This window comes from Danio rerio, chromosome 18 (genome assembly GCF_052040795.2).
Source record: "Danio rerio strain M-AB ecotype USA chromosome 18, GRCz13ab, whole genome shotgun sequence".
NCBI lineage: Eukaryota > Metazoa > Chordata > Actinopteri > Cypriniformes > Danionidae > Danio > Danio rerio.
The window spans coordinates 2,835,497-2,860,699 of NC_141038.1; the positions used below are offsets into that span (position 1 = coordinate 2,835,497).

Genomic DNA, 25,203 nt, shown 5'->3' on the forward strand with positions numbered 1-25,203 from the left:
TAATTCTCTGAGCACTATCAGTTCCACGTGTTGTGTGAAATGCCTCTTCTTGTTGAATCTCTGAATGCCTCCTTAAGTGGAAGCCACTTTAGACAAAAGTGTCTGCTAAATGATTATGGCCCTATCATACAGCCGACGCAATAAGGCGGTAAGTGTGCTTGGTGCGATTTGTTGCTATTTTCAGACCAGCGCAACCCTAATTTTCCCGTTTTGTGCCGCATTGTTTAAATAGCAAATCCATTTGTGCCACTTTGTGGACTCATGGGTGTGCTGGTCTAGAAAGGAGGTGTGTTGAGGCGCATTGTTGGCGCGCTGCTGTTTTGAGGAACTAAAATAGACTGTGCAATAGACTAGCTGAAAGCAGGTCTAAAGTCCAACGCAGAGCGCGTTACTTGTGCGCATTAAACACTTACACATTGCTGAATACACACAGGATGTACAGCAACACAAAAATATCTTTACATATGAAAAAATAAAGGATTCAAATGTGACAAAAATTATTAATTTTCTGCATTAATATAAAAACCTCTGCCTCCATGCCTTCATCTCGGAGGGCTTTTTTTGAATCAAATCGTTGTGCTTAACAAACAAAATTAAATATGTAGGCTAATGGATGTCTTTAGTGGATCATTTCCTTATCTACGTAAGTAAAGGAGTAAGTCAAGAGAAAGAGAAAGTAAAGAGGCTGAATGGAGGAGGCTCGTTCTTCATTCTCGCGCTGCAGATGCTCTGTTTTACTGTTTTCTCGCTAGTAAAGCGTTCGGTTTTTCCATACAAAGTCCGCCATGTGAATAGCAAATGCGCCATGGTGGGACGCAACTGACTCTTAAGGGAATGTGAGACGAGATTGGTTAAATGCAGGTTCAAGTGAATGAGCACAACCCTGTTAGACCATGCACAGTCCTTAAAATAGCAAAAGTGGATTCAGACACGACCTTGATGCTTTTGCGCAATGAGCTTGAGGCTTTGCAGCTAGATCGTTAAAATAGAGCCCTGAATGTTTAATGTACAAGACAGACCAAAATTATATTTTAATAAACATTCTAACATCTCTTCCAGCAGTGAGAATAAAAGAGCATCTTTGTCTATTGCTTTTAATTGTAGGCATGCTTTAACACAGGGGTCACCAACCTTTTGGAAACTGAGAGCTACTTCTTGGGTACCGATTAGTGTGAAGGGCTACCAGTTATTAAATAACACATTTTTCTTAATTTACTTTTAATTATAAGTTATTATTAATAATTAATAATATTCGTCTATGTGAGAGATTGATCATGTTAATGATTTCTCACAGTAGTTGTCAACAATGATTTAACAAGTTAGATAAATATCAATATGCAACACTTCATTTGTCTGAAATCGTTTTTAAAGTTTTTTTTAAATATATAACTTAAAGTAATTTTTAAATTTACTCCAATGCAAGTGTGATTTTAAAAAGAATAACGTTACCTATAAAAATATTAGATGCAGCTTACTCATGTGGTGCTATGGTGAGCTATTTTTAGAACAGGCCCGCGGGCAACTCATGTGAACCTGGCGGGCTACCTGGTGCCCACGGGCACCATGTTGGTGACCCCTGCTTTAACATATACCAGAAGCATGAGTCTTTGTATGACAGCTTCTATTCTGTGACATTCCTGCTGAGTGTGTTTTTCTGGCTTCCTGACAGTGTTTATACTGACCTGAGAAATACAGTCTGACTCCGCAGATCTCTTAACTTCACATTTCTTTATTGGGATTCAGCATGAGCCTGTGCTGGTCTCACATGAACAGACATAAAACAGGCCAACGTAGACACAAAATTCATTCATTCATTTTCCTTCGGTTTAGTCTCTATTTCAGAGGTCAACACAGCAGAATGAACCACCAACTTATTCAGTATATGTTTTACACAATGAATGCCCTTCCAGCTGCATCCCAGTGCTTGGAAACACCCATACACACTCGTTCTCACACACACTCATACACTACGGCCAATTTAGTTTATTCAATTGACCTGTAGCATGTGTTTGGACTGTGGGGAAAACCACGCCAACATGGGGAGAACATGCAAACTTCACACAGAAATGCTAACTGACCCAGCCGAGACTTGAACCAGCGACCTTCTTGCTGTGAGGCGACAGTGCTAAGCACTGAGCCATCGTGCCACCCTGGGACAAAAAATAATAATTATATTATTATTATTATTTGTCGAGATTACTTAATGGAATTGTCTGTGTTAAGTTGAGTTTTTTAGTAATTTTTTATTTAAATACCATTTTTACATCGAGTGTCGAGTACAATCACAAAGAAAATTAATTTATTCTGAATTTATTCAAATTCTGAACAATAAAAAATGGTGGTGCTTATCTGTTTTTCCACATTAACTATAGCAAGAAAATAATGAAAATCAAAGAAAAAGTGCTCAGGGGTAGCTTAAATAATGTGTCGGTGCTCTTTTGGTCAGAGATTCCTCAGAATAAACTACAAAAATCAGTCCAAGGCACTCATAAGATGTGCATTAAGTATTAAAAACGTGTTACAGCAAAGAACTGCTTTCATCAGGGTAACCGTGATCAGATGTGTCAGGAGTTTTTTTAAATGCTACAGTCTCATGGCTCATTAGAATATCTAAACAATACTGAAATAATATATTATACAAGATCAACTCAACAATCGTCATTAATTCAGCATTGCTAGAGAGGCTAAATGTGTAGGTTTTTTAATGATTAGCCATGTGAGTAAAGGCTTTTTAATACTTGTTTCACATTTTTCAAGTGCCCAAGACAAAATGTGCTTTGGAAAAGTGTCATTTCACCTCCCCGGAAATAAAACAGGTCAATGCATCCTAAAATAGTGTACAAAAATGAAATAAAAATAAATGAAATGCTTCAATGAAATGGTTCTGTGTAAAGTTCAATGCCCTCTTAAACTCTCAAGTGATAGAAATCAGCTGAATTGAGTCATGCTCAGCATTCGGCCTAAACCGAGGGGCTTTTTCCCTGAAAAGAAAGTTCAGAGAACGGCATTTCTTTCTGCGTAGGTGTGTTTTATTGTAATAGTTTACAGACAAAACAGTGACTATTTTTCTAGAAAATGTGTATATGATGAAAATAATGTCAAAAATGTATCATCATTTGGCATTTCGTGCCATTAAGCAGTACATTTTAATTCAGGAAACTATTTTGAATGTGGGTCAAAGCAACAAAACAAGTGTGATGTAGCCTTTATTAACTACTTTATGTCTGTAGGTGGTGTTAGGCACTTTCAATGTATTATTTTGAGTAAAGAAATTAGCGTGCTAATAGTTTTTCCTTCACCTGTGTATCTCCTTTTTAAAAGTGTGTTATAAATAGGCATGAGATGATAACCATTTTCAAGGTATACCGTGGTTTGGAAAAGTCAAGGTTTTAAAACCGCCAGCATTTTCTGCTATACTGTTCCGTGTATGATTTTTTATTTACATTTTTTTTCAGTTTTTTAGGAAAACAGTTTCGCCAGCAAAAAAATAAATAAAAATACACAGATGTGATCTGTGATTTTGAAACTAATAAAGAAAGCTGCCTGACATGTTCACTGCTCCGAAATATTTTGAATGTTTCTCAAAATAAAATATATTGAGTTCAAAGGGGAAAAAGGTTTTCATTTTTACAGAGTGTTCGCGGGGTCTTAAAATGTCTTAAATTTCAAAAACTAAATTTAAGGATCTTAAATAATTTCCTGAAATATGCTGTTGTGGGTCTTAAATACTTTTAAAGAGGTCAACATTTTCACTAATCGTCCATGTAAAGCTATAGGCAATCAATACAACCAACAAATCCATCTAAAAAAAACTTTTAAAAAAATTAACTATTGAGCAATATGGTTTAATTGTCTTCCTTGCATCCTTACAATAACATCTGTTTAAAAGTTCTCCATGTTTTTATGCATAAATTTAGGTTGTGCATAAATGTCGTTTATTATAACTTTTTAAACTTTGAGACATTCTGACTGTCTTTAATTTAATATTGTTTATCCTACATTGCATTTGTGAAAAATATCCTGTTTTGGTTCGATTTTCAGAAGACCTTTAGATTAGCATCTCATTGTGAGTGATGATTAAATAAAAATCAACGTTTTTTTTATATAGCATTTTAAAATAATCTAGAAGTTAAATATGTAGTTACTCTCAAAATAAATATTAACTTTGATTTAGACCTCAGAATTCTGAAAATATTTTATTGAACATCAGGAAACAAAATTACATTAAAAAAAATTACATTTATGTTGTGCATATATTTAGTTATTATAGCTTTTAAAACTTGTCTTTTTTAAAAAATAAAGGTTATGCTAATAAAAATATGTACAGTTGAATTCAGAATTATTAGCCACCCTTTAAATTTTTATTTTTTTAAATATTTCACAAATGATGTTTAACAGACATTTTTTTAAGGACATTTTCACAGTATGTCTGATAATATTTTTTCTTCTGGAGAAAGTATTATTTCTTTTATTTCAGCTAGAATAAAAGCAGTTTTAAACTTTTAAAACCCCATTTTAAGGTCAATATTATTAGCCCCTTTAAGGTAATTTTTTTCGATAGTCTACAGAACAAACCATCATTATACTGTAACTTGCCTAATTATCCTAACCTTCCTAGTTACCCTAATTAACCTAGTTAAGCCTTTAAATGTCGCTTTAAGCTGTATAGAAGTGTCTGGAAAAATATCTAGTCAAATATTATTTACTGTCATCATGGCAAAGATAAATCAGTTATTAGAGATGAGTTATTAAAACTATTATATTTACAAATGTGTTGAAGAAATCTGCTCTCCGTTAAACAGAAATTGGGGAAAAAAATAAACAGGGGGGGCTTCAACTGTATGTATATAACTAAAGTTTGCTTGTTTTGACGCATTATTTAAAATACGTGGCTAAGAAATAACTGAATTTTAATTTTAATTGGGCAAATAAAAAAAACACTCCACTGGTTTTTAAAGAAAATTATTAGCGTTTTGCCCTGTGATAGTCTGAAATTTCGTTGACAGTGGTCTTAAAACGGTCTTAAAAAGCCTTAAGTTTAACGTGATGAAACCAGTAGAAACCCTGTTTTTACCCAGACATTTAAAAAGAATATATTTTAGAGCAGTAATCACAATATCGTCAAACCATGAAACCGTGATATTTTTATCCAAGGTTATGATATCGTCAGAATCTTATACCAGCCCATGCCTAGTTATAAATGGCGCATTTTAAGTCCTGTAAATCTGATTAGTCCGTAATGTGTCCAAATTCTCGTGGATGAAGAATCACCCTTTAATAATGAAAGAACCGTCTGTTTTGATCAGCGTGTAAAGAGAGATCTGCAGTCACATGTTCTGGGGTCAGAAGTCAGGGCTTGAGTTACGGGGTGCCTCTTACATGCTGCCCGCTTTCCCTGCTGTCATGTGACGCACTTTACTGACTCGCTCTGCATTTCTTCTCTCTCTCTCTCTCTCTCTCTCCCCTCCACTGCGCTTGTTTTCTCAGAAAGGACAGAGAGATGCAGATGCAATGCAGACATCAGAGACATCAATATACGCTTCTCTGCAAACAATCCACAGTTCATAGAAAACTCATCAATACTTTATGATAGGTAGCCTATATTGATGATTTAAAGAGAAATTTCACGCAAAATTTAAATATTTCTTTATGTTGTTGAATGCAAAGTAGATATTTTGAGGAAAGCTGGAAACTAGGCTGGGGCAATATAACAAAAAATCCCATATCATGATTGAAGTCATTTCTTATGATACAGCTGAGGACAAAATTATTATCCATCCTGTGCAATATTTATTCTTTTCAAATATTTCCCAAATGATGTTTAACAGAGCAAGGCATTTTTCACAGTGTTTCCTATACATTTTTTCTTCTGGAGAAAGTCTGATTTGTTTTATTTTGGCTAGAATAAAAGCAGTTTTTAATTTTTTAAAAAGCATTTTAAGTTTAATATTATTTGCCCCCTTTAAATGTTTTAAACAAACCACCGTTATACAATGACCTGCCTACTTACTCTAACTTGCCTAGTCAACTTAATTAACCTAGTGAAGCCTTTAAATGTTACTTTAAGCTGAATACTAGTGTCTTGAAGAATATCTAGTCTAATATTATGTGCTGTCATCATGGCAAAGTAAAAGAAATCAGTTATTAGAAACTATTATGATTAGAAATGTGTTGAAAAAATGATCTTAAGGTTGAGGTTCAATATATTGTTACAGTCACCAGTAATCCAGCCTGTGCAGATCGCTAACGCACTACAAATCCGCCATTACACAAACTACATATCCAGTCCAGTGTTTCCTCTGGGATTTTTTCCAGCTATGGCGGCAGACTCTGTTGGCCATTTTACACAGGTCTACCACTACATGTGGTGTTATTTCATTGACAAATGTCATGGGCGCAGTATTAAGTCGAGATCGCATTCATGTAATAGCCTACGAGCATGTCAGTCTCTGCTTGAGCGCCGATTTCCTTTGTTCGTGCACAAAACTTCTTGCGCCCTCAAAAATACGCTGCTCAAGTGCAGATTTTCTTGCACGCCCTCAAATAAACGCGACTGAAGTGTGATTTAGTGTGTTTATGTAGCGAGTATGTCTCCAACATTTATTAGATTTGCTAGAAATGTTTATGAATGTCTCCGCTAGACTAGCGGAGCGGACCGCGGCATCAATGCGTCCTGAAGTAAAGCGAAACGGCTATAAACTCCAGCAAGATAAAGTCATTATATGCAGAGCCACAGACCTTCATCTATAAATAAAGTATAATTATGAAGACTGTGTTCATCATAACTGAAAGCTACGCCGTGGTTGCTGGCCTCACGCATCACGCACCTGTCAAGTCAGTCAGTCTGTCAGCACGTCACCTTAAAGGGTTAAACAGGACGCACAGCACTACTACAGTCACAGAAAAGTTTGGCTGTTATTATTCACTTACCTTTTCATACGTTTTTTTATGTGATTTTTAACCCGCTATTTAAAAAACGACAGAATATTTTAAATAAGAAGCTGTAATGTAGCCGTGGCGAGATGAATTTTGGTGTGGCGCCCCCCATGGAAGAATGAATGTAGCGGAAACCATGCAGTCATTCACCGCTCACACGCACCTGTTCCTCATTCTGTAGACTACACACACTCACGGCTGGGAGCTGCTCATGAACTGATTAGATCACAGGTGTCAAACTCAGTTCCAAAAGGGCCGCAGCTCTGCACAGTTTAGTTCCAACCCTAATAAAACACACCTGATTAAACTAATTGAGTCCTTCAGGCTTGTTTGAAACCTACAGATAAGTGTGTTGGAGCAGGGTTGGAACTAAACTGTGCAGGGCTTCGGCCCTCCAGGAATTGAGTTTGACACCCCTGGATTAGATGGACTTTAAATACTGCCCACACACACACCTCTTGGCTGAGTCTTGTTTATCGGTCAAGTTAACAAGTCCTGTCTTAACGAGTCCTGTCTCTGCGTTGCCAACCTTTATTTGTTTGTTTGTTTTTGTTTATGATGTTAGACCACTCGCCTGCTTATGGACCCTTCTTCTGGATTTGCCTGCATGTTACCGTTTGCTCCTGATTGTGATCATTACCTGCCTGACCATTCTCTTTATAATAAATCCTGCATTTGGATCTGCACTTCCTTGTCAGCTTCCCCTGCTCATATATATCGCTATTGTTGTGACCTCTAGGAGTTAAGCTGTTACGGAAATGGTTTTGGTTTTTGTGAGTGAAAATATGGATAAAATTAATCAATATCAATAACCAGAGAGATATGGCAGAAGTGAAAGTATTTAATGGTTTTCTATGAGGAAATCTTCAGATAATAAACAAAACACTGGGAGGAAACCCACGCAAACGCAGGGAGAACATGCAAACTCCACACAGAAAAGCCAACTGACCCAGCCGAGGCTCAAACCAGCGACCTTCTTGCTGTGAGGAGACAGCACTACCTATTGCGCCACTGCGTCACCCTGGTCATTTTCCCTGTAATTTCAGGCTGTTGGATAATGCTTGTTTATTTATATACTGTAAAATAAGCCATCTATATTTTAAAATGCTGTACATGATGTTTAGTGCATGAATCATGATGGCTATAATGATCCAGAGCACGGTAGAAAAGGTTTGGACCTATTTGTGATATTGACCACTGGCCCAAATACCAACTCTGGGACTTTATGAAAGCTAAATGAGACACTGTCTGGGCCTCGACAAGCACACTGTTATGAGTCACTGGCCATTTACAGACCTAAAGTCAAGGGCTGTGAATGGAGGATGAACAGACCGTCTTCTTATGAGACATCATTCATTTTATGTGTGGAACAATACGTCTAAAAACCGACGTCTAGATGTAGATTTGTAATCCTGTATTGCAGATACGAGAGGTATAAAAACAGCTTTGTGTCAGCAGCAGTCGCTCAGTTGAGTCAGGATTTGTTTTAGGAAGATTTTTAAAATTTTATTATGATATTCCTAACGTCATTTGTTCATTAATTATCTTTATGTTTTTAGTCCATGCTGGTTTTTAGCGATGGAAACTATAATGTTAATTGTTTTCTTTTCTTTTTTTTTCAAAGGTAAATGTTATATATATATATATATATATATATATATATATATATATATATATATATATATATATATATATATATATATTTTAGGGGTGTCACGATTTCGATTTTTAATCAAAATCGATCGAAATTTATGCTCAATTTCAATTATCGAATCAAAAAATAGAATCGTCGATGCTGCCACGCCCCCATGTCACGTCAGCTTGGCTTGCCAAGCGGGAAAGAAACAGGCTTGTTGAAGTGCTTGTTAAACTGCAGAAGCAGGAGACCCGTCGACAGAACTTAAACCCTCTCCTCTTTCAATGAAGTCGCCGGTGTGTAAGCATTTTGGATTTCCAGTGAGTTATGTTGACAACGTTCGTGTTGTCAACAAAAAAAACACAGTTTTGCAAGCTCTGCTATGTACGTATTACGTACGGTTCGTCCGGTAGACAACACCGGCATCGCGATCCTCCGCCCGCCCCGTTGCAAATCCGCTGGGGAAAAGTACACACTCAGGCCCTGTTTACACTGTCTTTGTTTTTAAATGGCATTTTAGAACGACAACGATTTGACATCCACAGTGGCGTGTGGCATTTCTGAGCAGCCCTCCTTCCTACCTCTGAAAATGCACATCACGTGAACACACAGACACAGACGCACACACAGCCATGCGCTCGAGACAGCAGGTCCAGGCAGTCAGAGGACTGCTTCAATCTTTCACTCACTTGTACTTAGTCATTTTAGCGAACACCTCAGATACTGTTGGCTGGTTCCTGTTGGTTGTGCGTCTTTTTTTCCGATGCCATTATAACGACACAGATCACTGCCTATTCACGAGTCCCGCAGAAAAAGTGATTGACAGGTGGTAATTATGTGTGTTTATTGCCTTTATTCATTTACTGTATGATTTGTTTATGGGTAAAACAAAGACCATGCAGGTCAGGTAGTTTAAACGGTAGGCTACTAATAATTAATTCGTCATTAATTAATTAATTATTCATAATCGAAAATCGAATCGAGGATTTGGAGGATCGTGCCACCCTTTATATATATATATATATATATACATATATATATATATATATATATATATATATATATATATATATATATATATATATATACATATATATATTTTTTTACTTTTATTTCTACTTATTTATTTATTTTTTTATATTTATTATTTATTTTATATATTGTATTTGTAGTTGTATTTTATTTGTGAGTAAATATTTGTGGTTTCCTTAAAAAAATATGAAACACCTACTTTACCTATGGGTATAAATAAGTGAACCTGTACCTGAACCTGATAATGTTACAGTAACCAGTGATCTAGCTGGTGCGGGTCGCTAGAGAACTACAACTCTGCCACCAAATGGACTACAAATCACAGCATGCACCGCACACACACACCAGCTCCTGATCCCATTTGATTGCAAACACTCAGAGCTGAAGCTGCTCACGGACTCTAGACACAGACTATTCATACACCATATTTGCTAACACACATTGCTGAGTGTTGTTTGTTTTGTTAGTTTAAACGAACCTGTAACTTTACGTTTAATTTTATGTAGCATTTTCATTTCCTTGCCTAGCCGTGTTTTCTGATTCTTGTGTTTCATGTTATCTACTCCCAGCCTTGTTCCTAATTTATCTTTCCTTTCTCAGATTTTGACTACTTGCCTGTTTATCGACACGACTTCTGGATTATCTTTATGTACCTGATTGCTCCTGTTGTTGAATGTTGTCTGATTTTCTATCATTGTAATTAGTCTACATTTGGATTCGCACCTTTGTGACAGCCTCCTTCAGTTATGGATATATTCTCTGTGTATAGTCTGTTTTGACTTTGTCTGTTGTTATTTCCCACAGGTGCATCCCAGGAGACACCGTCTGCTGCTGGAGGTGTTTGATGAAAATCGTTTGGTATGTACACAATCAGTGGTTTATTCTTATGTCGCTCAAATAAATTAGAAAAGTTTCTTCACTATTTCAACTATTCAAATGTTCAGTGGGTAGCACTGTCACCTCAAAGCAAGAAGGTTGCTGGTTTGAGTTCTGGCTGGGCCAGTTGGCATTTCTGTGTGGAGTTTGCATGTTGGCGTGGGTTTCCTCCAGGTGCTCCGCATGCACTATTGGGGAATTAGGTAAACAAAATTGGTCGTAGTGTATGAGTGTGTTTGTGAATGAGTGTGTATGGGTGTTTCCCAGTACTGGGTTGCAGCTGGAAGGGGTGTCTGCTGCATAAAACGTAGTTGGCAGTTCATTCCGCTGTGGTGACCCCTGATAAATAAGGGACTAAGCCGAAGGAAAATTAATAATTGAATAATTATTTTATGGTCTCTAAGGGGTCGATGACATCATGTGTTTTTCAGTTTTGACTTTAGGAAAGAGCAGTGCACTGCACTTTTTATGTTGCTAGGCAACCATTTATTATCAGTGTTCTTGGTGCTGGTGCACATGACATTGGGGGCTTTTTCCGCACAGAGTTGACTTTTTTACAACTGCAGGCGCACAGTACGCTCCATCAAAAATGAAAAGCACTGCAGGCAGGTAGAAGGCGAGGTGCCCGAGGCACATAAACAGTGTGCAAAATGCTTGCTGACAATAGAAAATCATTTTAAAATGTGCCTCTCACTGCAAAAAACATGTTCTGTTCATTCTGGGCCTAAGACTGTATTTACTTGATGGAAAAATACAGAAAAAAAATGACATTGGAAGTTTTTAGGTTATTAAGAAGATGCATTTTTATGTCCTAGTTAAAAGTGTTTATGAGTTAGTCTTTATTCATTTCTCGAATGCACAAGCCTGTTACACATAATACACAAAAACACATTGAAGAATATAAATATACCCTAAATTTAAAAAAATTACAGCTGAAGGAGGACTGGGAGAATTCCTGGTTTGCCGGTACGTTTTTTGGCCGCGAGGGCCGGTGTCCCTAGCTGCTTGCACTCTCAGCAGTCGCACTTTTTTCATGTATGTATTGGTTTGACGATAGCCTCACTCGTTTTATTCATTATTTTGCTGCAGCTGTGCTCTTTTTATTTATTTTCTCGCATCCCCGTGAGCAGAATGCAGCCTGCAGGTTAATGATAATGTAACTATCATTCGACCCCAAACAGCGGCACCTTAGAGAATAACAGAATTCGAATAGTTAATATTACATTAGGGCATCAATGGAAAGTAATACTGCAGTGTTGTGGTCCAGTGGTCAGCACGTTGCATTACGATGCCGTCGACCCGGGTTTTCTGAGGGACATAAAAATTTCATATCAGTTTGGTCCCACTTCATATTAAGTGTCCTTAACTACTATGTACTTGCATCAATAAATACATACAATGTACTTACTGTGCTTATAATGTATTTGAGAACACTTGTGGTGCTTTTGAGTTGGGACAGAGGTTGGATTATGGACAGGTTTGGTGGTGTGGGTAGGTTTAAGGGTGAGTTAAGGTGTAAGGGATGTTCAACAGTGTATTTACAAATGTAATTAGAAAAGTTAATTACAGATGTAATTACATACATGTATTTAATCAAGCATAAGTACACAGTAAATACATGTGTTTAGACAATAAGTACATTGTAACAAACTATTAATTCCACTTAATATAAAGTGGGACCAAAAGTTTGAACAGATTTTTTTTACTAATAGGAGTTCTGTATTGAATACCAGAAGGAAGAAGATAAAACTTGTGGTGCACAGGATGGCAATAATCTAACAGAATACTGCCCAAAACTTGCCAATGGTATAACTGAGCCATAGTTTTCTGTTTTCTCCTTGTTAATTTTCCTCCTAGGTTCACAATTCTCACCAAACAGCTCTTATTTTTCACACCAACAAAGCAAAGAAAAAGATAACAGTGACTGAATGTAGGAACTGTAAAACATTCTGATCATGTTGATGCAGAGTTGGAGTCAGAATTATTTGCCCCTCTTAGAATTTATTTTCTTTTTAAATATTTCCCAAATGATGTTTAACAGAGCAAGGAAATTTTCACAGTATGTCTGATAATATTTTTTCTCCTGAAGAAAGTCTTATTTGTTTTATTTCGGCTGGAATAAAAGCAGTTTTTCTTTTTTTAAACACCATTTTAAGGTCAAAATTATTAGCCCCTTTAAGCTGTTTTTTTTTTCGATAGTTTACAGAACAAACCATCGTTATACAATAACTTGCCTAATTACCCTAACCTGCCTAGTTTACCCTAATTAACCTAGTTAAGCCTTTAAATGTCACTGTAAACTGTATAGAAGTGTCTTGAAGAATATCTAGTCTAATAGTATTTACTGTCATCATGGCAAAGAGAAAATAAATCAGTTATTAGAGATGAGTTATTGAAACTGTTATGATTAGAAATGTGTTGAAAAAATTTGCTCTCCATTAAAAAGAAACTGGGGAAAAAAAATAAACAGGGGAGCTAATAATTCAGAGGGGCTAATAATTCTGACTTCAACTGTATATTGAATGTTCCTAATTTCTGCTAGCACTACTCTGCTGCCCCTTCTTACACAAAATATTAGTATTTACAGAAACGGACAATTTATGATCTAAAACAGTACCCAAATACTTGTACTGATCAACACTCTCAACACCCACTCCATTAATACTTGTGTGATTACCCTTAATCAATCTCCTCTCTTATTAATTAAATTCAGTAGCTATCTCTTTAGTCCATTTCAGTTTGAAATGTAGGTCTTTAGTATTAAATTCAAGTTTAAACACATGTTTAGTTTGTGAAACTCATTATTTGTCCAATTTTTTAGTGAAGTAACGAGTATATTTGTTGAATATGTTGAGTATAATTTCATTAGATAATACAAATAATAGTTGCAGTCTGTTTCTTTCTTTGAGTTGCTAAAATAGTAATTAGTTTGGCTTTGTTTTTAATTATTTTCAGCTTGGTGATGAATTGAATTGAATTTATTGAATGGGATAGCCCCTTGAGATGAATCATCTCATTTTTGAGGGGGTCCCTAAAAGGTTTATAAATCAAACAAAGCACAACACATCATAACGTACATACACTTAACAAGACAAACAAACAATCAAACAAGCAGCACACTCCACCTGAAACACTTCCCGCAGTCTGAAGCCTAAATAAACAAAAACATGTTATCAAAAGTACAAACAATTTGGTGTACAAATAAATCATAAACATTTAATTTGGAGCCAATATTAATAACATTCGCAAGTTCATTCATTCATTTTCTTGTCGGCTTAGTCCCTTTATTAATCCGGGGTCACCACAGCGGAATGAACCGCCAACTTATCCAGCAAGTTTTTACGCAGTGGATGCCCTTCCGCGAGCAACCCATCTCTGGGAAACATCCACACACACATTCGCAAACACACTCATACACTACAGCCAATTTTGTTTACCCAATTCCCCAATAGTGCATGTGTTTGGACTGTGGGGGAAACCGAAGCACCCAGAGGAAACCCACGCGAACGCAGGGAGAACATGCAAACTCCACACATTCGCAAGTTGTTTCCAAAAAAGAAAATAAATTAGCCCTGAAAAGTGATTTAATTGATCTAAAAAAGGAAGGGAGATTGTTCCAGTCAGAAGGAGCTTTGTAAGGACCTACGGCCACTTTCTGTAGAAATTCTGGAAACAAAAAAATAATTCTGTTGCATATGACGAAGCAATTATGATGAGGTAAATGAAACAAAAACTGCTTAAAGTAAGACAGGAAACTAAAGTAAACACATTTAAAAAGAAACAAATACCAATGATACTGTCTGCGGAACTTAGGTTGAAGCAAACCAAGTGTTTCGTATAATATACAATGATGGGTTCTATAAGGACATCTTAAAACAAATCGACACAGAGAATTAAAGACAGTATTTAAAGGTTTTAAATTAATATCAGAGGTATTGTTATAAATAATATCAGCATAATCAAAATTAGGAAAAATTCATTGAGAGATACATTTTTTTGTTACTTTAAATGAAAAACAATTAATAGAACGATAAAAAGAACCTAAACACTGATATGACTTTTTAATTATAAAATCAGTATGGGGTTTAAAGGACAGTTCAGTAACAAGCCAAAGGCCTAGATCAGGGGTGTCAAACTCATTTTAGGTCAGGGGCCGCATGGAGTAAAATATGTTCGCTAGTGGACCGGAGGGAGGGGGTGGGGGTGGGGGGGTACCACGCCTCCTTTTTCAAATAGTACATTTTCATACGACTGAACTCATAAAAACTAGCCACTAGACTGACAAAAACGTAAAATAGTTAGATTTCCAAGTGAGATCACCTCAGTGTGCAGGGCTTCCCACAGGTTTGAAATATACTTGCGGTGGTAGCCTGAAAAAACCTTTTACCCACTGCACATAAATGGTCAACATGCAACAAACAAAAAAATGATGTGATTTTTAACTTGATTTTTATTTGTTCTGACACTGTTATACACCTTTTCTTTTCAATGGGTTAGTGTTATTTTAAAAAGGCTGTTGAAATAATAGAAATCCACTATTTCTCTTAATTTATGCTATTTAGGAGACATGTGCACCCACTGACAGGTAAAGGGTGCTCTGCGCTCTCTCTCTCTCTCTCTCTCTCTCTCTCTCTCTCTCTCTAAAGTTGCTATATTGAAATGACATTTACAGTATTGTCAAAACATTTTAGATATGTATAAAGTATGCAATATACTAGCATCACTGAATTAATAAAATATGCAGCAAATGAGAAATAAATATAAGAAAAAATGAATAAAAATAGACATTATTGCAAAAAATTATAATAATTACTAGAATAAAAAGAGTAGATTATTTAAACGAGGCAAATTAGTTGATTAACCAATTTTAATGATGTACAAATATTTTGCAGCCATTATAGATGTCATTTTGTTCTCTCCGAGTATAGAGTCGTTTATTAAATGATTAATCGTTTAATGTTTCTCTCGCGGCTATGCGCGCACAGTCAGCTGCGAAATGGTAATGCAAAAACGCATACAAATAACGGCAACTTTAGAATGCGAAAGTAAAACCTGAATCCTGGACATTGTAGGAGATTCAGAAACTATGGTCAGATGCATTTTGGCGGAAAAGGCACGTCTCTGTGGGTTTGCAGTGCACGTGAGAATTTCTGTATAAGTGCCAGATCGCACACACACAGAACCAGCAGTAGGAAACGTGCAGAGCGAGAGAAGATTTTCCACTGTTTAATCGATCACGAATGTTTCGTTTTCATGGACGGATACAAAAATAGGTATGAGGTCTTTCTTACTGAGATGGCTGTTAAATTGACGCTGATTCAGGCTTCTGGATGGGATGAAATTAAGTTTGCCGTTGCGCCATCCAGTGGACACACATGGAACAGCAGTATATTTTATTGAAAAATTACAGCTCACAGAATCATGTCGCGGGCCACATTAAATTCATTTGCGGGCCTGATCCGGCCCGCGGGCTGTGCGTTTGACACCCCTGGCCTAGATATTTAAATTCATCAACATTAGACACCTTTTCCCAGTTATGAGTTGCGGCTGGAAGGGCATCCGCTGCGTAAAAACTTGCTGCATAAGTTGGCGGTTCATTCCGCTGTGGCGACCCCAGATTAATAAAGGGACTAAGATGACAAGAAAATGAATGAATGAACATTAGACAACTGTGACCCATCATCGAATCTAATGTTTATGTCTACTGAATGAAACCGCTGGGAATTTTTTAAAAACACCATACTACAAGGCTTCTTTTTATTTAGTATAAGTTTGTTTTTATTAAACCATTCTTGAATTAAAGTAAAATCTAACTGCAAAGAAGATTCAATGTATAATATTGTGAAATATCAGAGTGGAAAAAAAAATAACAACCACAAATCGTTGATGAATATAGAAAAGAGCAGGGGGCCCAGTGATGATCCTTGAGGGACACCCTTCTCAATAACTGAACACTCTTGAGTTAAAATGAAACCTTACTCCATCCAACAGTCTCCTATGTATTCATCATGCTAATGTTGAGCTCAAGTCTATAAAATCAGCCGCTACCTGAGCCTCGGTGCGTAATGAATGAACAAGGATGCCTTTTAGCAAGTAGTCGCCATAAAAATCAGCTATTGGAACTGAGATTTACTCATGGGCGCTGTTAAATGTGAAAGTTACTGCTTTAAGACACATAAAATTGAATGAGGTGTGACTGGTTTTAGGGGGTTCTCTCCGTCACACGCTGAATAATAAAGCTGGTTAAACAAATGCTCGCATAAAGAAGCCAGTGTTCAAGCAAGAATAGTAACTCTTGATAAAGACTATAAACTGCAGTCGCCTTCCTGTGTGTGACAGATAGTTTAACCCGGCTACTGCTCGCAAGAAAAACCGGTATGTCGTTGCTAGAATGTGTTCGTTGGCATGAACCAAGCATGCATGCTATTTCTGTCACCTGAGGAATGTGGTAGCTTACAGAAAGCATGACAAATCACTTCAGATCTTGTTTTTGTGGAGCTCTCATTTTGACAGCTCTCAATTTGGTAGTATGTGATCATTCATATGCTGTTAATCTCGGTTATATTTCATTTTCATGTCCAAATCAATTGTTTGTTTTTTTGTTTTTTTTTAAATGTTCAGGACTCAAGAAATCCCTTAGTTATAAAATTAGGGGGGATTTTACTAAAACTCGGGTCGTAAGAAACAACCTAAGGGTCAAAGTTCACCCGAACATGGAAATTCTGCAATGATTTAGTCACCCTTCAGGTTCAAAACCTGTTTGAGATTGAACACAAAACAATATATTTCAAAAAAATGTTGTTAGCTGTGTATGGCTACAGGTTTTCAGCATTTTTCTAAATGTCTTCTTTTGTGTGCAACAGAAAGAAAGGAACTCATAAAGGTTTAAAACTACATGCGAAGAGTAAATGATTTTGGGGTGAACTATCCCTTTAGGGACCTAATCTTTTATCTTTAAGGCTGTCATTAAGTGTTCCCTCTTAATTATCTAAATCAGGGGTTACCAATCTCGGTCCTGGAGGGCCGGTGTCCCTGCAGGGTTTAGCTCCAACTTGCCTCAACACACCTGCCTGGATGTGTATACCTAGTAAGACCTTGATTAGCTTGTTGAGGTGTGTTTGATTAGGGTTGGAGCTAAAATCTGCAGGAAATTGGTACCTACAATACCTTTTGTGATAATGAGTGAATGATTGGTTAATTCAGTTTTAGAGATTTTGGGCCCTATCATACACCCGGCGCAGTGTGGCGCAAGGCGTGACGCAGTAGTCTTTTGGTAGTTTCAGCTTGGCGCAAGAGTCGTTTTGAGGCGTTGCGCTACGCTGTTTAAATAGCAAATGCATTAGCGCTCATATGTGCGCCCATAGGCGTTCTGGTCTAAAAAGGAAGGTGTTCTGAGGCGCACTGCTGGCGCATTGCTATTTTGAGAAACTGTAATAGATTTTTCATTAGACCAAAACTAACCCGGTCTAAACTCCAGCGCAGAGTTGCGCCTCACTTACACACTGCTTAATATGCACAAGAGAGAAATAGGCAAATATATTTACACATGAAAAAATGTAAATATTAAGGATATATATATAGGATATAATAAGAATAGATATAGGATATAAATATAAAGGATTAAAATATTACAAAACATATTATTTTCTAGCCTACATAAATATGAAAAATCACTGCTTTTATGTCTTCTTCATCTCGGGAGGCTTTTTCAGTTCATTCATAACAATTTGCTTTTGTATAATGTTATTATTATTAGCAGTATTATTTATTATATCCATATTTATATTTGTTTTATTAAAAACAAGCTTAGATTTGTCCACCTGTCAGGTTTTAGACCATATGGGGCACAGCATGTGTTTTAGGATATAACTCAGGTTTTTGAGCACATTTTGTTATTATTATTCATTTATCTGTTTGCTGGAAATTAGAACTGAATTTAGAAATAGTTTTGAAACGAATATTTGCACTTAACAAACAAAAGTATTTATTTATAGACTAATTGATGTCTGTGCGTAAAGGTTTCCCTATCCAAGAGCGAAAGTGAAAGTAGATCCATTATCTCTCATTCTCACGCAGTAGATGCTCTGTTTAACTGTTTTCTGTTATAAAACTGTCAACTGTTAACTGTTTGCTTGTGAAATGCTAATTTTTTCCACTTAGACTTACTTTGCGTCCTGTAAATAGCGAATGCGCTTATGGCGCGACGCAGCTGGCTCTTAAAGGGGATGGGAGATGAGACTCTGATTGGTTTATTCTCAAAACACACCTATAACTCATTAAGAAAATGAACTCAACCCTTTTAGACCATGCGCCGAAGCGCAAGGCAGATTTCCCGTTCTTAAATTAGCAAAAACGCATCCTGACACGCCCTGAAAGCGTTTGCGCCCTGCGTTTTGCGCTTTGCGCATGGACCGTCAAAATAGAGCCCTTTTGTGTATGCATCTTTGTGTATTTTGTTCCTGGTACAGTTTGGGTTATGTTTTTTATTTGATGTTGGTTGCAAATTATATTAATATGCCTGGCTTTGAGGTTCGTTATGTTCTGTTCACTGTGGGAAGCAGTAACCATAGCAACCGCAGCACTCATTGCCATATGTGTTGCCAGAACAGTAAAGTGCTTAGTGACAACACACAGGCATGGCTGACCGTTGCAATTCACCTATTGAAAGCCCTTTCCTCAGGGATTTTCTTCCATTGGGAGGATTCCCCTTAGATAAATTACTTGGGAGCTTTTATGTAAACGGGCCCAAGTCCTAAATCTTAAAAGTACACAGAATCACTGTTTCAGACTTGATGTTCATTCATGTTGTGGTGATTTCCCATAGTAGTCCTGTGCACTTTGGTAACTGGAGGTCCCCCTCCTGCAATTGCCCCTGATTGATGAGAAGGCATTTCTCTTGACAGAAGCATGCTCTTAAATGGCTGCAGCAGCGGGTGTCAGATGACACGTGATGTGGCACATGTCCATATGAGAGCTGGCACAACAAGCTCAGTGTTTGTCTGGAGGTGCACTTTTAGGCACATATCCTTCTGCTGCTTTTGAATCTGTAGATGAAGCTGTCACGCATTTAAGCTGTGCATTGTTGGAGGTGCAGAAACCAGCCAAATGCTTAGTTTAGGAGCTTGGCGGATTCAGCTGCTCATTTCACCCGGTGCATCTCAGATGCTGTTCAGAATGCTTAAAAATGATGCCAAACCTCGTTCCTCTTTATTTCCTGTAACTCTATCATGGTGGGGTAAAAATATTATCAGGGGTGCAGCTTTACAAGAAACTCTAGACATGGGACTGGAGAAGGAGGTGGCAGAGGGGAGGTTGGCTAGAACAGGGGCGAGCTGTTCCACCTCCGCCCTGGCATGCACACGGATTGTTGTTTTTTGACCAGCAGCGTGGATTCAGCTGCGGGAGGGAGGGAGGGAGGGCACCCGTGCTTCAATGTGTGCTTGCGAAACTACAGAAGGCACAGCTGAGGCACTCCAGAGGTCTGGCACAGAAGAGGGCTTTCTCGAGCAGTTGCCTCAGTAAATCTCCCAGCGTTTGTCTGCTATCCTTCAAAGAACTGGATCCGCAAGTGGTGCAAACGTGTAGCTGTTTTTCACCTTGCATTTGAGCTGTCATGGTTGTTAGCTTCTAGAGGGCTTCAAGAGGAATGCAGTTTGCTATTGCTATTTTGGCAATGTGCAACGGCTAATAGTTGCACTCATAGTGTGGGACCAGTTGCTTTTTGCTTGCTTGGGTTTACAATGTCCAACTCTACGCTGGATTCCTCGCACTAGGACTGCATGGCGCGGCATCTGCGACTACATTTCGCTTCGCGGAGAAGCAACACCGACCCTCTGTCAGAGACCTGTAGCGTTCATACTGAAGAAAGTGGGCTGACGAATGCTGGACGGAGCTCTAGCGAGGGCCTGGCGCAGAGTTCCCTCCACATGAAGGTGACTCCAGGACAGCTGTCTCTGGCTTTGCCACCCTTGTCACCAGAGTATGGTAATTTACAGCGCCACTCCAGTGTATTCGTCCCCAAGGTGAACGGAAGCAGGAAAAGTACGCTGCAGATTTCTTTGCAGTCCTCCAAGCAGAGCGCCGATGCGGATGGTAGCAGTGCCGGAGAAGACGGAGAGCTCGCAAACTGCGAAATTGGAAATGGGGATGGAGGTTCTTGTTGCAGCAGCACCACAAGCGATCCCGGCTACTCGAGCAGCAACAGCATATTCGAAGCAGAAGATCGCAAGCCTATCTTTCGGAGAAAGACAAGGGCTCCCTTGCGGCGCTGCTCATCCCTGGTGATTTTTCCACGGAGTCCATGCACCACGCCACCGGCGTCCCCTGTCAGTCCGGTGGCGTCTCCCATGATTCCTCCGCTGCCGCCGTCTGCACGGAGCTCTTTCCAGACGTCTCATCAGATGCAGCTGTCTAGCGATACATCGCACACTGACGCAACATCCAAAGCGTCCGTCGCCACTGCAGTTAATGGTCTACGGCTGTCCAAAACCAGTACGTCAGCAGAACACAGAGATGCCAAAACGATTGTGCATTTCAGCGTGCCCCCGGAACAACCAGCAGGACCAGACCGCACGGAAAGACACTCCAGCGTTTTATTGCACTTCGCAAACCAGCGACAGCTTCCCTCAGGGAAAGAAACAAAGCTTGACCCTTCCAAACCTCATGAGGGCCCACAAGCAACCGATAACGCCCCAGAACGGCAGAAAGCAAAGCTTTACCGTAGCACCTCAGCCTGCATGCTGCCAACCGGAAGACCGTCATCGACAGAAAGAAGACACGACACTTTTCCCTCCAGCAGAAATTCGGATAAATCCTCAAGAAAAGGGTCTCAGCGCGTTCTTCACAGGAGCATTTCTCTAGAGGTGCCCTGTGCGAAGGCTGAGATTTCTTGCCACGTTTCAAACGCAGCAGACAATATCTCCAATAATTGCACTCCACACGTACACATCCATGTGTCTCATGGTACAGGTGGCAGAAAGTCCAACGTCCAGCAGGACAACAGCGTAAACGACAAAGCGGATCATGTTCCGACCTGCACAGAGACAAACACTACCGTAAGGCTTTCTGTTTATTTGCTAATCAATGGGTGTTAGTGGACTCTCATAGACATGGAAAGTTAAAGCTGCAGAGTGGAAACAGTGTTTTACACTGACATTGAGTATTTGTGAAGACATAATGATCACACTTCATTTTAAGGTATAATCTTTTCTAGTAAAACACCATTAACTATGGAGTTTTGCTTCAATAAACTACTCATTTGCTGCTTATTAATAGTCATTAAGGTAGTAGTTGGGTTTAGGTAATGGGTAGGATTTGGGATGTAGAATAAGGTCGTGCACTGAAAAAATGATGTCTGCAAAACTGTTGCAAATAAATTATATGGGTTAAATTTAATCAAACAAGGTAAGTTTAGTAATGTTCAACTTAATTTGTTTGTTTAAATCCAACCCAAATAAATTGTTTACAACCACTTTACTTAAAAGAATTTAGTAAATCCAAGGAATCATATTTTAATATTTTTTTTCAGTGTGCTCTATAAGTACTAATAAACAGCTAATATCTTAATAATAGACAGGGGAAAAGCCTAGTTAATGATGGCAATTGGTACTTCACTGAAGTGTTACCAGTATATTGTGTTTGGTTTGTTGATTAGTTGAGGAGTTTGAACATCTTTGTAGTGAACTTTTTACAAATACACGCAGAAAGATTCCTCGCATGTACTTAAATGTAAATGTGTCTTTTTAAAGATGAGCAGAAGCACAACATTTCAACAATGCTTACAATCTTTACAATAATAACAGAAGCATATATTCAAACCGACACTGAAAAAACAATATGCTAGATTTACTTATAGTGCATCATTTTTGCATCCCTCTTTTTAAGCAATTTTCACATTCAATTTAAAGCAATATTACCTAAAAATCTTTAGTTGGTGATGCTTAATTTTTTAAGTATTCTAGCAAATGGTTTTGCTCAAATTTATTGGTTGGTGTAACTTAATATTTTAAGCAGTTTTTGTTTACAAATTTAAGCTATTTCTACCATTAAAGTTCTGTTTACCCAATTATAAAATCTTAAGCTAATTTAACTGAAAATGGGGGAAAAGCCTAGTTAATGATGGCAATTGGTACTTGACTGAAGTGTTACCAGTATAATGTGTTTAGTTTGTTGGTTAGTTTAGGAGTTTGAACATCTTTGCAGTGAACTTTTTACAAATACACACTTAAACATTCCTCGCATGTACTTAAATGTAAATGTGTCTTTTTAAAGATGAGCAGAAGCACAACATTTCAGCAGTGCTTACAATCTTTACAATAACAACAGAAGCATATATTCAAACCTACTGTACATTCTCCGGAGCTCATTTCATCCTCTTTTGCATTTGGTTTTGGTCATTACTAATGCTTGCAATTGGGTGTAAACATTTGGCAGTGTCCAAAGACATACGTAGAATACGTAATAGGTGGCCAGGTCAAATATTCGCAGCGTCATTTAGCTCTTAAGCAAGAGGGGTTATCACAATAATCCACAAATCAATCCCATTTCAGATAGATACAATAATACAGGACTCTTTAGATAGATGCATAATTGTTTAAGGGTCATTATTACGCAATGGAATCTTATTAATGTCTGTGGCCCTAATAATGACATGCCCATATTTTATAGTAACCCCCTTTTAACTTTATCCACTCTTTCTGAATATTATGTAATGGGAGGGGATTTCAACCTTACATTCAATACCGTTATAGACATTATCTGGCCTTGATCGATTCCACAGACAGACTAGAAAACCCCTGGCGATTTTATAAAGGATGTAAACCTTGTTAAGTATGAAGGCTGCTACACCCTAAAGATATGCATTATTCTTCCTTCTCTAAAACACACCAGTCTTACTAATTGATTTTCCCTTATTTCTGCTACACACATGCCATATATTGTTCATTGTTTATATGATTCTATAGTAATTTAGACCATACCCCTAAATCAGTTACCTATACCCTGCTGAAAAAACCCCAGCTTAAACCAGCCTAGGCTGGTTGGCTGGTTTTAGCTGGTCGACCATCCTGGTTTTAGAGGGGTTTTGGCCATTTCCAGGCTGTTTTCCAGCCATTTCCAGCCTGGTCTTAGCTGGTTAGGCTAAAAAATGACCAGCCAAATCCAGCTAAAACCAGCTTGACCAGCCTGGTTTAAGCTGGATATAGCTGGTTTTGGCTGGACTCCCAGCTTGGCTAGGCTGGTCAAGCTGGTTTTAGCTGGTCATCTCCCAACCCCAAGTGGCCAAACCCCCTCTAAAACCAGCCTGATCGACCAGCTAAAACCAGCCAACCAGTTTAGGCTTGTTTAAGCTGGATTTTTCAGCAGGGTATTGATTCTAAATTACCGGGAAGTCCTCCAACATGAAGATTTCATCTCAAATGTGTTTTAGATGACCCGTTAATAAACATATCATCAGTGTTATGCAAGCTACTTGAAAAATATAGTGAGCTAAGCTATTAGCTACTCTACTTAAAATGTAGCTTAACTACACTAAAAGCTACCCTCTGGGAAATGTAGCAAGCTAAGCTAAAAGCTACTTAGCAAAGGTAGCTTAGCAACATCAAAGCTATTTTTGAAATTTTTATTTTTAAATCTAAGCAACTTAAATTCAAGTCAACCATATCTTAGTGATCAATAAAACTGTCAATGAATCATATGAGGCAGAATAGTTCAGTTCAGTTATTTACTGTAAATAATATGCTGCACTAAACAGAAACTCGTTATAGTATATACCAGCTAAAACAAAAAATCCAATAAAACCAGGTGTTAAACAATTTAAATACTATATTAATTTACAGTAAAGAGAAATATTTTGACATAAGCATTATGCATATTGTGCAACTCTTCATTAATAAATTACTCTACATGATGCAGTAATTATAGTAGTCAAATTGCTGTCACATCATCAGCAGCAAGTGTGCTATGATGAGTGAAAAGCTTAGGTGCTGGCTCCAGACAGTGCAAATACAACAACAGTGCAAAATACACACAGTGCAAAATACAGACAGTGCAAATACAACGACAATGTGAAATTGAGAGCGATATGTACAATGAATAGGTGTCTACAGTTGTTGCCAGTGTTATTTCAAGTACGGATTGGTTAAAGTGCAGTGAATACTACATATTGATGGTGTGCAGTGAGGGGTATGGAAGAGTCTGTGTTGGGTGTGTTAAGTGTTCTTAAAACTTTCCTTCAGTCGGCTGGTGCGTGACCGGAGCTGCGAAAACGTCTGCCTGAGGGTAGCAGAGAGAAAAGTCTATGGCTTAAGCGCTGATGATTCTCTTGGCTTTCCTCATGCACCGCCTGCGTAGATGTCCTGGAGGGAGGACAGCTCACCTCCTACTAGTACTTATAGTAGTACTTACTATAAATTACTCAAGTATTTCTTGAGCACAGCATCAGAAATTAAGTTATTGCATCATAACATGTACTTCTCGTGGTATGGTCACGAAAAATCCTGGTTCAGAAATAACTCCTCTCCCTCAGTCATCTTTCCGTCAAGCAAGTTTCTCATGTTGGCCTAATTTGGTTGGCGACGTCACCGGCCAGAGGTGACAGTAACGCACCAAAAACTTTGTTGTCGAATACCTTAAAACAGGAAGAAGAAGAAATTGTTATTCTCGCTATTATATGGATTTACCTTCATCAGCTAGACAACGGCCTTAGCTCTGTGAATGTCGGTGCC

General features: G+C 38.0%; 1 protein-coding gene across 2 annotated transcripts in view; it reads left to right on the forward strand.

Moving 5' to 3' along the window:
• The window catches only part of nedd4a (NEDD4 E3 ubiquitin protein ligase a), a 97,749-nt gene that overhangs the window by 12,966 nt on the left and 59,580 nt on the right, over nt 1-25,203 (forward strand). Inside the window, exon 5 of one of the 2 annotated variants that reach the window (XM_087292785.1) lies at nt 10,409-10,462. In XM_087292785.1, coding sequence (XP_087148911.1) covers nt 10,409-10,462 — 54 coding nt within the window. Of the gene's footprint in view, nt 1-10,408; nt 10,463-19,939; nt 21,535-25,203 lie in introns of those variants that run through there. The other variant, XM_087292784.1, reaches the window with a different exon arrangement.